At 36.6% G+C, this 13,777-nt stretch overlaps 1 protein-coding gene across 1 annotated transcript in view; it reads left to right on the top strand.

The window, feature by feature from the left end:
* Positions 1 to 13,777, top strand: part of SPATA17 (spermatogenesis associated 17) — a 198,833-nt gene that overhangs the window by 33,704 nt on the left and 151,352 nt on the right. Inside the window, exon 5 of the mRNA XM_047077214.1 lies at positions 5,025 to 5,128. Within this exon, the coding sequence (XP_046933170.1) occupies positions 5,025 to 5,128 (104 nt within the window). The remainder of the gene's footprint in view (positions 1 to 5,024; positions 5,129 to 13,777) is intronic.

Below are 13,777 nucleotides of genomic sequence, written 5' to 3'. Positions count from 1 at the left end.
AGAGATCTCTTAAAAAATATGGTCCATCAGACTTTTTCTTCTCACTTCCAAAATCTGTGAGGAATGAGAAATGGAAATAATTTAGATCTTACAGAGTTTTAAAAAAACTACAGATATAATTATTTCAAGTAGAATTCCTTTTATCTTAGAAACCTTATACATGTTACTGATCAATCATATGTACTTATGTGATGATATTCTTCTGGAACCCAGAGAGTCTCGCCTGATCCTTTATTATTTCAGTTATTTTAAGTGATTTCTCTTGAAATTAGTGCCCCAAAACATTTTAGTTCAGATAGAAATCCTCACTTTAGGAAAATTAAAAGACTGCAATAACAGGAGGATCACTAGATTAAAGATCACTTAAAACAAACAATTTGCAAAGTAACCATAATGTTATTGGTTCTTTCTTCTTACTGGTCTGGATCTGTATAATACAAATTTTAATTTATAAACCTTAATCTAGCTTGAAACATCAAATAGCCGTTTTCTTTCGTTTCCCACTTGTGTCTAAAACGTAAAAATGTGAGAAACAATGATATGGTAGCTTTACTTAAAAAATAGTTACATATGTGCCAGCTATATAAAGATCCATTTCAATCTCCTAAACCGTTCATAATCTTATTTTCATATTTTTAATACTATAAAGTACATATGTTTAGAATAATGACTCCATGATTAGATGGATAGAGATAAATAGGTAAAATAATTCAGGGAAAAAATACTGAAGTTCTCTTATACACTAGACATTACGTTAGGCTCTAGGGATACAAAATAAGTAACACACAGTCTTATTCACACAGAGAAAGATATTCCAAAATGTCAGCCTAAGGAATAAGAGGAAAAGGATTATACAGACCACCTCAAGCTTTTGCCTGATGATGGACAGATATTTAAATGATGGATCACCATGCAAAAGAATATCTCTTCTCCCCTCCTGCTACTCCTAGTACCAATATCATTGTGAAATGATTAAATAAATTTGTAGAGCAAGGAGCATAAAGTCAGAGTTGGGAAACAATATTAAGGAGAAGAAACTACAGATGGAATGATTATCCAGAATCTTCTATTGGTTAAAAATATCCAGTTAAGATTTCCATTCATATATGTATATTTTTGACATGATAATGCATCAACACGGAGTATGAAATTTGGATATTGTTTTTCTTTAAACACCTTTGAAAATTTAGTAAACCTACTTTTTCTGTTCTCATGTTATAATCTAGAATGTTGACTATTCTAATAAATGAGAGTATCATTATGAGTAAGAGTTCCACTTGTATGCTCTCGTATACATTTAGAGCATTAATACTAGGTAGGTTATTATCAGTAATAGAAATTTTGTTTTCCATGTCTTCATTTTAATTTTAGGTGAGAAGACATTGTGATTTTTCTCTTTTGGTAACGTTAAAGTTACTATGAATTTTGAGGAATAAAAGTAAACCAATGGAGGGAAAATCTTTTCTATGAGCAGATGGCTTTTGGTGTACCAAGGTTTTGCCATTTGTTTTAGTGCTTAAAATAAACATTATTTATAAAACCACTTACATTTTGATGTTACTTAATGAGGAATATGCATCATTGATTTGACTAGCTTAAGAGGTCATTTAGAACTTGCCCGTTAACAAGCTGTAATCTGCTGAGCACACAATGACTTTGTTTAAAATTATCTATTCAGAGCTGATCAATGACAATAATTGTTTTATACCAATCACTTCTGAAAGTTACTAATTACTTTGAAGGACATGAATACTAGCTTTTCATCTTTTTTTTTTTTTTTTGAAGTCATAACCCATTCACCTTGAAATTAAGAAATGTTATGGAAAAACATCTTGCCTACTCAAAGAACTTTTTTTTTTTTTAATTAGAAATTTATTCACTAGTACTAGGATATCAACAGGAAATTTAGGTAAAATTGAAGATGTCATTTGTTCCTGGAATAGAAAGGGTAGTAGAATCTCTACAGTATTCTATCTTATGTCAGTTAGTGATTGTTAAACTGGGCTCTTTACGATATAGGAAATTGGTATCTTCTAAATGAAAGAACATGTACGCATACTTTTCCTTTTTATATAGTACATCCATAAGATATTTCAGTGAAAAGAGCCTGGGCTTTTGTGTAAGACAGAGCTGGGTTTACGTCCTGGCTTTGCCATTTATTCTTTTCACTGGTTAGGTGAACTTGATCAAGTTACTTAACCTGAGTTTCTTCAGTTTTAACATGAAGATTATGCCTCATGCGCCAGGTTATCATGAGAATTAGAGCAGTTAACATAATACCTGGTGCATTCATGAGGTCAATAAATTTTAGATCCTTCGCTTCATGGATGGCAGTGTCTTCACCAGTCAAACACCCAGTTTCAACTTTTACCTACTACCTCTAACAAAGCCACTTAAAGATTGATTGACTATACTTTAATGTGGATGACTTAACCATCTCTTGCTCAGTATTTACTTTAATATCCAATTGTGAGTAAAAGGATTTGTCTTGAAAGAGAATTTTAGTCTGCCTTGGAGTAGAGGTCTAAGGACTTTGGATATTAGAAAATCCGCTGAGAACACAGCAGCTGTGGATGCTCTGGAAGTATTCGGTACTGTTTCTAGTGTTTGCCTGTTTTGAAGAAGCTCATGGCATTGGCCTCTTTAGGTGTCCTTCCTATTGGCATGGATTTTTGCTTCAATTTTACTTTCGTCCTTTCAGACTTCTTTTCTCAGAATGGGTAGCCACCACTCTAGTGTGATCTAATCAGAAATCAGCAGCTTTCCTTTTTCCTTCTCAGTGCTCCAGCATGCATCTTTTATGTTTTCTGGCACATTTAACCTTATTTTATTTAGAATTTAATGATGTTTTCATGTTATAAGTAGTTCCTCCCTTAACACTATTTGATATCCTAATATTTCCCCATTCTTCCTGAGTCACTTCTATTGCTGATGATGGATTTTGTGTCAGTACTTTTGTTTGAAACGGTTCTCTTCTTTAATACAGGTATTACTGTACATGCAATAAAAGTATGGTGAAATATTTGAAGCTATCCAACTAGCTATATGACTGTAGGCAATTATTTAACGTAAGAATCAATGTCCTCTTCTATCAAATGAGGCTAATAATAATCTCCACCTCAGAATGATACTGTAATGATTAAATTAGATGAGCCAGGAAAATATTCACTTATTTGCATGTATGATTTATATACTTGTACATATTCCAATTGATTATTCTTTTTAATTAGGAAAGTGGTTTGTATCAATTCCTCATCTTTTGTTGTCAGCTGTGATATAATTTTGGTCAAATTAGAGGGAGATAGTTTCTAAAATTAGTATATAACTTTGGAAAATTGATTTTTCTTATTTCATGAACATCTAAACTAAGATCATTTGAAAAATATTTGGAAGGACACATTTTATAACATTGTTACACTAGCTTGCTATTCTACTTGGTTCTATTTCCTAGAATTATTATCTCTGGTTTCATTGTTCTTAATAAGCTGTTTTGCATGTTTTCGATTATTTTAGTCATTCTCATACTGGGAGGTTGACTAAAGTAGTTCTTCAGAATTTTCAGTTTTCTATATTTCAGGTTGTAAAATACCCTTTAAATGGCCATGTTTTAAAACACAGAAAAATACAGAATTCAAGTAAAACATTTTTCCCGTTTATTTGTATAGATCCTGCATTCAAATTATAAAAAAATTTAAGCTCAACATATTTAGTTTAAAAAACATAGGCCTGGGGGATAAAGCCCAATGGGCAAATGTAGATTGTCTAAATTAAGCACCCTTTCCTATTAAAAAAAAAATAATGTTTAGAGAAGGTGTGTGTTCCTAGTTTAGCTAACTGTGCAAAACATTGGAAGGACTTCATATCCAAAAAGAGAATCACTCATAATATCTGAATAATTCAAAAGTACATGTAAACTGCCATAAAATTTTCGGGAATGAAGTTAAGTAATTTTTTTTCCTTTTTTTTTTTTTTTTTTTTTTTTTGCTATTTCTTCTTCCTCTCTCCTTTGATGAAGTTGAGGTGTTTTGTGTGTGTGTGTGTTTGTGTGTGTGTTCCACAAAAATAAGATTATGCACTATTTTTTTTTTGTTTTTGCTTTGAGTTTTTCTAATAGAGATTATATTAGCAAAGAATAAATGTAAGGAGGCTGATTTTCATGATTACTAGAGCATAATAAGACATCGAGTAGCCCACTTAAGTGTGTTCTCTCAGGGCCCCCATATACTCCTCTCATGTGAAAAAACCTAAGTACTTTCAACAGAAATATTCATTTATTGAAAATTGCATTTCACTTTGTTCCCAGTTCTATACGGTAATGGTTTAGAGAATGGGCTCTGAAGTCCTAATGTAATTCCTGGATCCATCACCAATGGCTATGTTATTATGGGGAAGCTATATAACTTCTCTTTTTTAGCAGTTTCCTCATCTGTAAATAAGGTATTTCTCATAGGAGTGTTCTAAAGATTAAATGGCTAAATACAAGTAAAACTCTTAGAATAATGCCTCACATATAATAAAAACTCCATAAATGTTAGTTGTTGTTATTGTTTAAAAAGTATTTAAATGTCATGGTGAAGATATAAGAAAAAAATTTGTTTAAAGATTTTGGAAATTTTAAAATACCATGTGAAAATTTATTTCAGTGAGACCAAATATGATCTTCAAGCCAGTGGATTATGAAAAATTAAACAATCCATTTGGGGTCAGGAAATAGAAGTGGTAGACATTGATAAAGCAAGTGTTTAATTGTTCGTAGTTAGTTTTACATATAGTGTTTGTGAAAAATTATAAATGTCTTAAAATATAATAACCTATAAGTGTGTTCTGTTTCTCAATATTTTATGAATATGAATTCTCGATCTATGAATACAATTTACATTCGCAACTATATATACTGTTATGCTACTGGAAAAGCCTAAGACTTTATTTGATGTGAGGTATCATCCATCATTACCTTGATTTTGAAGACCGGTTAATGTTTTCACTAAAAATGTTCACAGGTGTATTTTTGTTTACTTCAATAGATTCAGAAGCGATGGCGAGGCTATCGAATTCGGAAATACTGCTTTAATTATTTTTATTTGAAGGAGTACCTGAAGGCTGTTTCAGAGACCAATGATGCAATTAGGTGAGTGGTCTACTAGTGAAAATTTTAGGAAGGTTACTTAACAGATATTGATCATTACCATACTTAGAAATACTTACTAGAACTCAGTGATATTTTAGGTACAAATTTATTAATAAGGGAGAGATATAGGATTCTATTTATCTTAAAAATTTGTTGTTTTGGTATTTTAAAATATATTGTACTCTTGACTATAAATTAGATTATTTATGTGTACAGTAGGCCTATCTTGGTCCTATGAAAAATAGTTTCAGTAAAGTTATCTCATTTTGAGATGGATTTATCTGTAAAATGATTGCATAGATGAACATTTAAGTATGATAAGCCTCACATGGATTTTGAGGAATATGTTCAATAGCAAGAAATTAACCTCTCAAAGGAGAAAATACCATGGAACATAATTAAAATGGACTGCTTTACTGTCAGCTTTTACTTCTTTGAACACATAGAAAGCACCTGGATTTAGGTCATAGGATGATGTTTTTTGTAGATTTGTGCAAAGTAAAGCTATTGTAACACTATTCAGTCAACTTTACCAAAACTCTAAGTTTTCATATAACTTCAAATATAGTTTTTTCCTCTTATAATATGCTCCATTCTAATAACATGTAGGTGACCATAAGCTTATAATATGTTTAGATAAAGAAGGAAAGAGTAACTAATAACAGTTGCCATTTACGTATTTAATTTTTTTCACATACATTATCTTACTGCATTCTTAAAATTCTTTGAACTAGAGAGAACAGTGGCACAATAAATTGTTAAAATAAGATTTTGCCTGAGACCCTAAAGCTATATATATTATAAGAAATATCTGAAAACTGATTTTTCCAACTTTTAAATTGGGATAAGTTGTATATATAAGAGGATCTGGTCTTTGGAGATTAAGTGTTGGCTCTTCGTGAAGTTGATTTCTTTGGAAAAGAAGAAGATTTGAGAGGGCTGCAATAGGATTTGGTCAGTTGGAAAAGTTGGAAAACTCAGAAACATGTGGACCACAGCAGACTGCTATTTAATTTCTTGCTTAAGAAATCCAAAGTCCTGGAGATGGGCTGGTTCTCTGCAAATGGACGGCATGAGCCTGTCAGGGGGGGAAAGAGCTGGCAGAATATGCAAGAGAGGGAATTCGAGCAGGGCTAGGACTAAGATAAGACAAGGAAGGTTCGTAAGGCACCAAAACTGAAGAGGTGCTTACTGGCAGGGTCATGCAAATGCCAGCACTACACTTGTACAACCAGGAGGGCACCCTTAAATTTTACACTGGAGAGGCCTCTCTTACTTCACCCTAGTCCCATCACTGAGTAGGAGAAGGTCCTCAAAGAGACAAATAAGCGAAAGCGGGTTTTGAAAAGGCCTATGATTCCTATTGGACAAGTATTTCCATTAATCCTTATTTTCTTCCTGGTTTTACTGTGTATATCTTTAGTTACCAAGGAATCTGGTGTATCAGTGCCGACAATTAGCTTTAGTCTGATATTCTCTACCATATTACAGACTTTCTTTTCTACCTCTCTGAGTTTTTAAGTGAGAATAGAAAGCTGGATGTAGCAAATGCTTTTGCATTATCTGCTAATATAATTATATATAAAGTTTTTCCTTTCTGACCTTTTGACATGTTGTAAAGTGTATTTTTCTTAATAAATAAAACTGTTGGCCGGTTACAGTGTAACTTATTGATGTAATTTACATGATATGGCGGGACTCTCAAAGCCCTTCCTCTTCCTCAGGGGGTCTGGGATGAAAATAGCACAGAGGGTGAGAGATTGTCACGTACTGGGGGATGAGCTGGGGCAAAGACTCCCCGGCACTTGAAGGTCTCTCTCTTCCTCTTATCCTCTCACTGGGGCTGCTGGTCCAGAGGACTCTTGTTCCTTGGAGGCCCTATGGACCATAATGTTCACTATCTGGTTGCTATAGCCAAATTCATCATTGTACCTGAAAATGAGTTTAACAGAGTTTTCACTGAGGGCAATGCCAGCCTCTGCATCAAAGGTGGAAGAGTGAGTGTGACAGTTAAAGTTGCAGGAGACAACCTGGTCCTCATTGTAGCCCAGGAAGCCCTTGAGGGGGCCCTCAGATGCCTTCTTGGTGTCATTGTATTTGCATTCTCCAGGCGACAGGTTAGATACATGACTGACACTTATGGGGTGAGGACACAGAAGGCCATGCCAGTGGGCTTCCCATTCAGCTCTGGGATGACCTTACCCACAATCTTGGCGGAGCCAATAGAAGCAAGGATAATGTTCTGGAGGGCTCCTTGGCCATTACACCACAGCTTCCCAGAGGGGCCGAGGGGCCACCTACAGCCTCCTGGGTGGCAGTGATGGTGCAGACTGTGGTCATGAATTACTCCACAGTGCCACGGATGACCTTGGCCAGAGGGTCACACGGTTGGTGGTGCAGGAGGCATTGCTGACATATTTATCGTAGTTATATGCCAATCACAAACATGGGGACATCAGCAGAGAAAATGGCCCTCTTGGCTCCACCCTTCAAGCCCCCGCCTTCTCCATAGTAATGAAGACACTACTATGTAGTAATAGACACTACGATGTATTTAGCACCAGCATCACCCCATTTGATGTTGGCAGGATCTTGTTCCTGGAAGGTAGAGATTGGCTTTTTTCCATTGATAACAAGTTTCTCATTCTCAGCCTTGGCTGTGCCACTGAATTTGCTATGGGTGGACTCATACTGGAACAGGTAGATCATGTAGGTTGAGGTCAATGAAGGTGTCGCTGATGGCAGCTGTATCCACTTTGCCAGAGTTAAAAGCAGCCGTATGGCCAGGCACCAAATATGGCCAAATCTGTTTACTGGGACCTTCACCACTGTGTGTCAGGAGTGTGACTGGCACTGCACAAGAATACGGAGCTGTCTGTTGAACTGGGAGGAACAGAGGAGATACACTCACATTAAACCATCATTGTGTGCTAGGAATATCTTTAACTAAGCCATTGTTATTCTTTTGATTTATTAGTAATTATATCAGTATTTTATATAGGATACTTATATTCACTTTTGTATGTATGATTAGTTATAATTTTCTTTCTCGTGTTATAATTTACAGGTATTGTTATCAGGGTTTTGCTATATTAGATGAACTGTGTGACCATACGGCATGGCGTTTGAAAAGGAAAAATACTACCCTGTTTCCTGTCTACTCAATGCTCAATACTTCTAGTCACCAAGTGTGTGGGTTTTCCATGCCAGGCAATCTCAGACACCAGTTAAGTGTCCTGCAATTTAACTCCATTATCTGGGGGGGGGGGGGTGGTGCCTGGGTGGCTCAGTCGGTTAAGCAGCTAACTTTGGCTCAAGTCATGATCTCGCTGTTTGTGAGTTGGAGCCCCACGTTGGGCTTTGTGCTGGCAGCTCAGAGCCTGGAGCCTGCTTTGGATTCTGTGCCTCCCTCTCTCTCTGACCCTCCCCTGCTCACACTCTGTGTCTTTCTCTCTCTCTCAAAAATAAATAAACATTAAAAACAAAAAGTAAAATGACTTCTCTGGTGATAGCATCAGATCCCCAGGTTAAGGGCTCAGTCCCACAAGACTCTCATTCCCCATCCCACCCAAACTGCAGATGTCAATTGCCAGTGGTATGTCCCCAGGTTACCCACAACTCCTGTCCAACTTGGCTACAAATCAGAGATCCATAGGACCTCCTCCTGAGATCAGTCATTTGCTAGAACTGCTCAAGAACTCAGGAAAACAGTTTATTTACTAGGTTACTGGCTTATTATAAAAGGATACAACTCGGAAACGGTGGAAGAGATGCATAGTGCAAAGATGGGGCGGACCGGCCATCCCTCTGTTACCTCCATGTGTTCAGCAACCCAGAAAATCTCTATAAATTGAGGAATTTTTATGGAAGCTTTCTTAAAAGGAAGATTGATTAGATCTTTGACCATTAATGATCAACTCAAACTTCTAACCCCTCTCCCCTCCACAGAGGAGAGGTGGAGCCTCTCCACAGAGCCCCTCCGCAGAGGCAGAGGGGTGGAGCTAAAAGTCCCAATCTTCTAATCACATGATTGGTTCCCCTGGTAGCTAGCCCCCATCCTCATTAGCATTCATTAGTCATCTCACTAACATGCTAAAAGACACCCCTTTGAGGAAATTTCTAGGGTTGTGGAATGGGGTGTTGGGGAAGGGCCAAAGAGTGCTCTGGGGGTGTTAGGAGGTCTCCTTGGGCCAAAGGAGTGCTCTGGGGTGTTAGGAGGCCTCCTTGGCTCAGAGTATAGCCCTGCAGATAGCACGCATGTGTCTCTATTTATGTGAACTGGTTTAGTTTTTGTTGTTTGTTTTGGCAGTGTTGGTCAGTTGCAGGACCCCTTACTGCTTTCATACTCCACTCTTCCTTAGAGGTCTGCAGCCAAGATAGCATTCCTGTGCATTTCCTCATTTAGTCCTACTTCCTCAGCCACTCCCGCGGGTGGTTTAGGAAATCTGCCACAGTCAAGTTTTGCTCTACAATCTTATTATGAGCAAGGAGGGCACTACTGTTTTTCCTCCTCAGAGTATGCCACCTATTTTTACAAATTTTGCATCTGGCAGTCTCAGTCTGAAATCTGCATCTTGAGGTATCTTGTCTCCATGACATCTCTAATCCTGGTTGAATTTTCATTCCTCTTGGTGGCCCTTCTTCATATACATTACCCTTAAGTGTTTCTAATTTTACCGATGATAGGGTTTCCTTTTATTTTCTTATTGCCTTTCTTTTCTTAAGGAAGTTTAAGAGAGGAATGGGTAGAGATAAATTTGCTCCTATCTCAAAATTGGAAATATACGGTTAACTTTCTAAAATAAATCACAATTTATTTCCTTTCTGTTACATACACAGTTTTATACATACAACGAAAGTAAGCTATAGGGTACCATAGAGGAAGCACAGAAGAGGAACATCTAAGGCAAAAGTGACTAGTGTGGGTCAGAGTAGGAGGGGGAGCCTAGGGGTTAGGGACATCTCTCAGAGGCTGTGAAGCTGAACCCTGAAGGTTGTGTAGAAATTAGGACATTAGCACAGGAAATGTCACTGAGGTTGATGCGTGGAAGATGAGAGAAGGATCAGCTAAAGATAAATCCAGACAGTTGAGCAGGAACCACACCATAACAGGGCGTTTTGGGCCATATTGAAGAGTTTGACTGCTTTTCTGAGAACATCGGAGTAGATGTCCCTTTTAAGAACAGCGGCAGAATGATTATATGTGTGTGTTGGCACTCACGTTTGATTGTATTTTTCACAATAGTTATATTTAAGTAGCCTGGTGAGTATTAAAAGCATCATCAGGGTCATTAATTTTATAGAGATAGTATTCTTTTCCTTCTCATAGAAGAACATATGATACATTTGTTTGGATTATTTCTTCACAGTTTTTTTGTTCTTTTTTTCATTGAAAATAATTAGAATCAGGCCTCTAGTTACCTTTTTCTGCATAACAAATTACATGTAAAGTAGCTTAAACTAATGCACACTTATTAGCTCATCATTCTGTCAGCCAGGAGTCTGGGAAGGGCTCCTGGCCAGGGCTCAAGTCTCTTGTGATTCTGCAGTCAAGCTGTCAGTCATACAAGAGCTCAGCTGGGGACAGTCCTCAGTCACACGGGCCTCAACTATTCCGGCTGTTGCACTGGCGTCCCTTGGTTTCTTGCCAAATGGGCTTCCCTGTAGGGCAGCTGATGACATGGGAATTGGCAAGTGAACAAGAAGACACAAGAAAACATGAAGACGGAAGCCACGTTCTTTTGATAACCTAATATCAGATGTGACGTCTCATCAGCTGTATTCTCTTCATGGGAAGCAAGAGACTGGGTCCATCCTACACTTACAGGGTGGGGATTACACAAAGGGATGAACACAGGAGTGGGGATTGTTAGAGACCCTCTTACAGCATGCTTTCCACACTGTGCCTTGCATATAGAATTTGTTCAATAAACATGTTAATTTTCAGCATTTTGCCTTGGACAAAAGCTACCCTACCATTTACTTACGGCAGTATTTTTAAGTGATGTCTTTTCAAGATTATATTTCAACTTTAATATTGTATCAGAGCAATTATGATGTATCCTGATTTCTCATACCAGCAAGGATTAAAATGTATAGTTTCTGGGTTTTCTAAAAGAAAATAAAAGATCTAGTGCATTCCTCTATCTTTGGGTGGGGTAAAATTTATAGAACAAAAGTTAATAAAATGTATTTTACATCAGAATATTTTTAATGTTTGTTTATTTTTGAAGGAGACAGACAGAGAGAGAGAGAGAGAGACAAAGTGTGAGTGGGGAGGTGCAGAGAGCAAGGGAGACACAGAATCCAAAGCAGGCTCCAGGCTCTGAGCTGTCCGCACAGAGCCCAACATGGGGCTTGAACCCACAAACTGATATCACGACCTGAGCTGAAGTCGGATCTTTAACCAACTGAGCCACCTTGGTGCCCCTACATCAGAATATGCTTGATTTGAATTATGTAGAATATCAGACAGCATTAGGCTTACCTCTAGTTTATCTGCTGTTTTATTACTAGAAATTTTTTATTATATAGTTAATAGTAAAAAACTTTATGTTAAAGTATACAAAAATATATTTTTGTAACTAAGAGCAGACATCACAAAGATAAATGAAATTGATTAATTTGAAATTGGCAGACATGTTCCTTTGTAATATCTAGCCTGATATACAAAAACTTGCCCCAGATTATGAGTAAGAAAATTATAGAATGAAATTAAAAATTAGCTACAGAGTTACAGATTGGTAGCATTAATAAAACATTATTAGCTTGAAGTACAGAATACTGACTTTTTTTGGACAGAAATTTAAGCTAGAAGTAATATATTCCCCCAATTTTAATTCTTCAAGGTAGATTTTGGTGGTTAACACTTTGCAACAATAGCACTGTTTTGAACGTTAATTTGTCATTCATCAAAGTGAATCAAAATCTTTCAGCATGTTGATTTTGTATAGCATGGTTTGGCTACAAAGATTTTCATGGCTGTTATTCTTTCCTATCTTTTAAAGTATCATGGGAGTTTTTTTTTAAGTATATATTTATTTTGATTTTTTTTGTAATAGCTTTATTGAGATCCAATTAATATACCATTCCGTTTATCCATTTAAAGTGCAATGTTCCTTAGTGCTTAGTTTATTCACAAAATTGTGCAACTATCACCACAATCAATTTAAAACATTTTTATTATCTTAAAAAGAAATCCTGTGCCCTTTAGCAGTCACCTCCCCATTTTTCCCAACCCCACTCAGCCCTAATCTATGTGTTACCTCTAGAGACTTGCGTTTGTGCTCATTTCATATAAATTGAATCTTACAGTGTGGTGGTTTTTTTTTTTTTTTTTGACTGGTTTCTTTCACTTAGCCTGATGTTTTCAAGGTTCATCTCTTTTGTTGCATATAACAATACTACCTTTCTTTTCCTTGCTAATTAATATATCATTCTATGGATAAACCACATATTACTTATCCATTTATCACTCGATGGACATTTGAGTTGTTTCCACTTTTTGACTATCATAAATAATGATGCTATGAACCTTTATACACAAGTTTTTGTTTAGACATAGGTTTCCATTGTTCTTGGGTACCTCATGAAAGCTGTAGGGAAACAAGTTTAAGAACTGAGTAGTTAGGAACATTGACTTTGGAATCAGATTGATGTGGATTAGTCATGCCACTTTCTAGTAGTGTGAACTTGAGCGAGTGACTTAATCTTACAGAAATTAGGTTTCTTCATCTGCACATTGGAGCAGCAGTCTTTACTTTGCAGCATTTCTGTGAGGCACACAGTACATGAAACACTGATCATATATTTGACACTCAACAAATAACAGCTATTATCATGAAGGACAAAGTAGAAAGAAAAAGCAAATGTTTGTAAACATGTAATTCCCTATAATGTTATAAAAAAACATTCAGTTTTATATTAGGCTATTTTTAAGTCAAAGTAAATAAACTTTTTTTTTTTAAACTAGCTTGTGTATTTTAAGGAATTATAGAGGGGCGCCTGGGTGGCTCAGTTGGTTGACCTTCCCACTCTTGATTTTGACTCAGGTCATAATCCCAGGGTCGTGGGATAAAGTCTTGCGTCAGGCTCTGCACTGAGCCTGCTTAAGATTCTCTCTCTTTCCCTCTTCCCTTGCATTCTTTCTCTCTCTAAAATCAAATCAAATCAAATAAATAAATTTATAGAAACACTAATTGCTGAGTACAATCTAAATCATCAGTGCCTTAAATCATGGCTAAAAATTATCTTTCAGAGAGCTGGAAGGAAAAGCAAAGAATGGAACGTAGTACAAAGTTGGGAAAGATGCAATAAATGAATGCATAACATCTCTTTTTTAATGTTTTATTTACTTATTTTGAGAGAGAGAGAGAGAGAGAGAGAGAGCACAAGCAGGAGAGGGGAAGAGAGAGAGGGAGAGAGAGAAAGAGAGAGAGCACAAGCAGGAGAGGGGAAGAGAGAGAGGGAGAGAGAATCCCAAGCAGGCTCCATGCTGCCAGCACAGAACCCAGTGCAGGGCTCAGTCCCACAAACTGTGAGATCATGACCTGAGCTGAGATCAAGAGTCAGATGCTTAACTGACTGAGCCACCCAGGCACCCCACAACTTACCTTTTTTAAAAAAAACTTATTTTATCTTTTTAAAGGA

Source organism: Lynx rufus, unplaced genomic scaffold, assembly GCF_022079265.1.
Source record: "Lynx rufus isolate CCGP_SWC_20201006 ecotype Redwood Valley unplaced genomic scaffold, mLynRuf1.p SCAF_15, whole genome shotgun sequence".
Taxonomy (NCBI): domain Eukaryota; kingdom Metazoa; phylum Chordata; class Mammalia; order Carnivora; family Felidae; genus Lynx; species Lynx rufus.
This window is presented reverse-complemented; position numbering and strand designations above follow the sequence as displayed.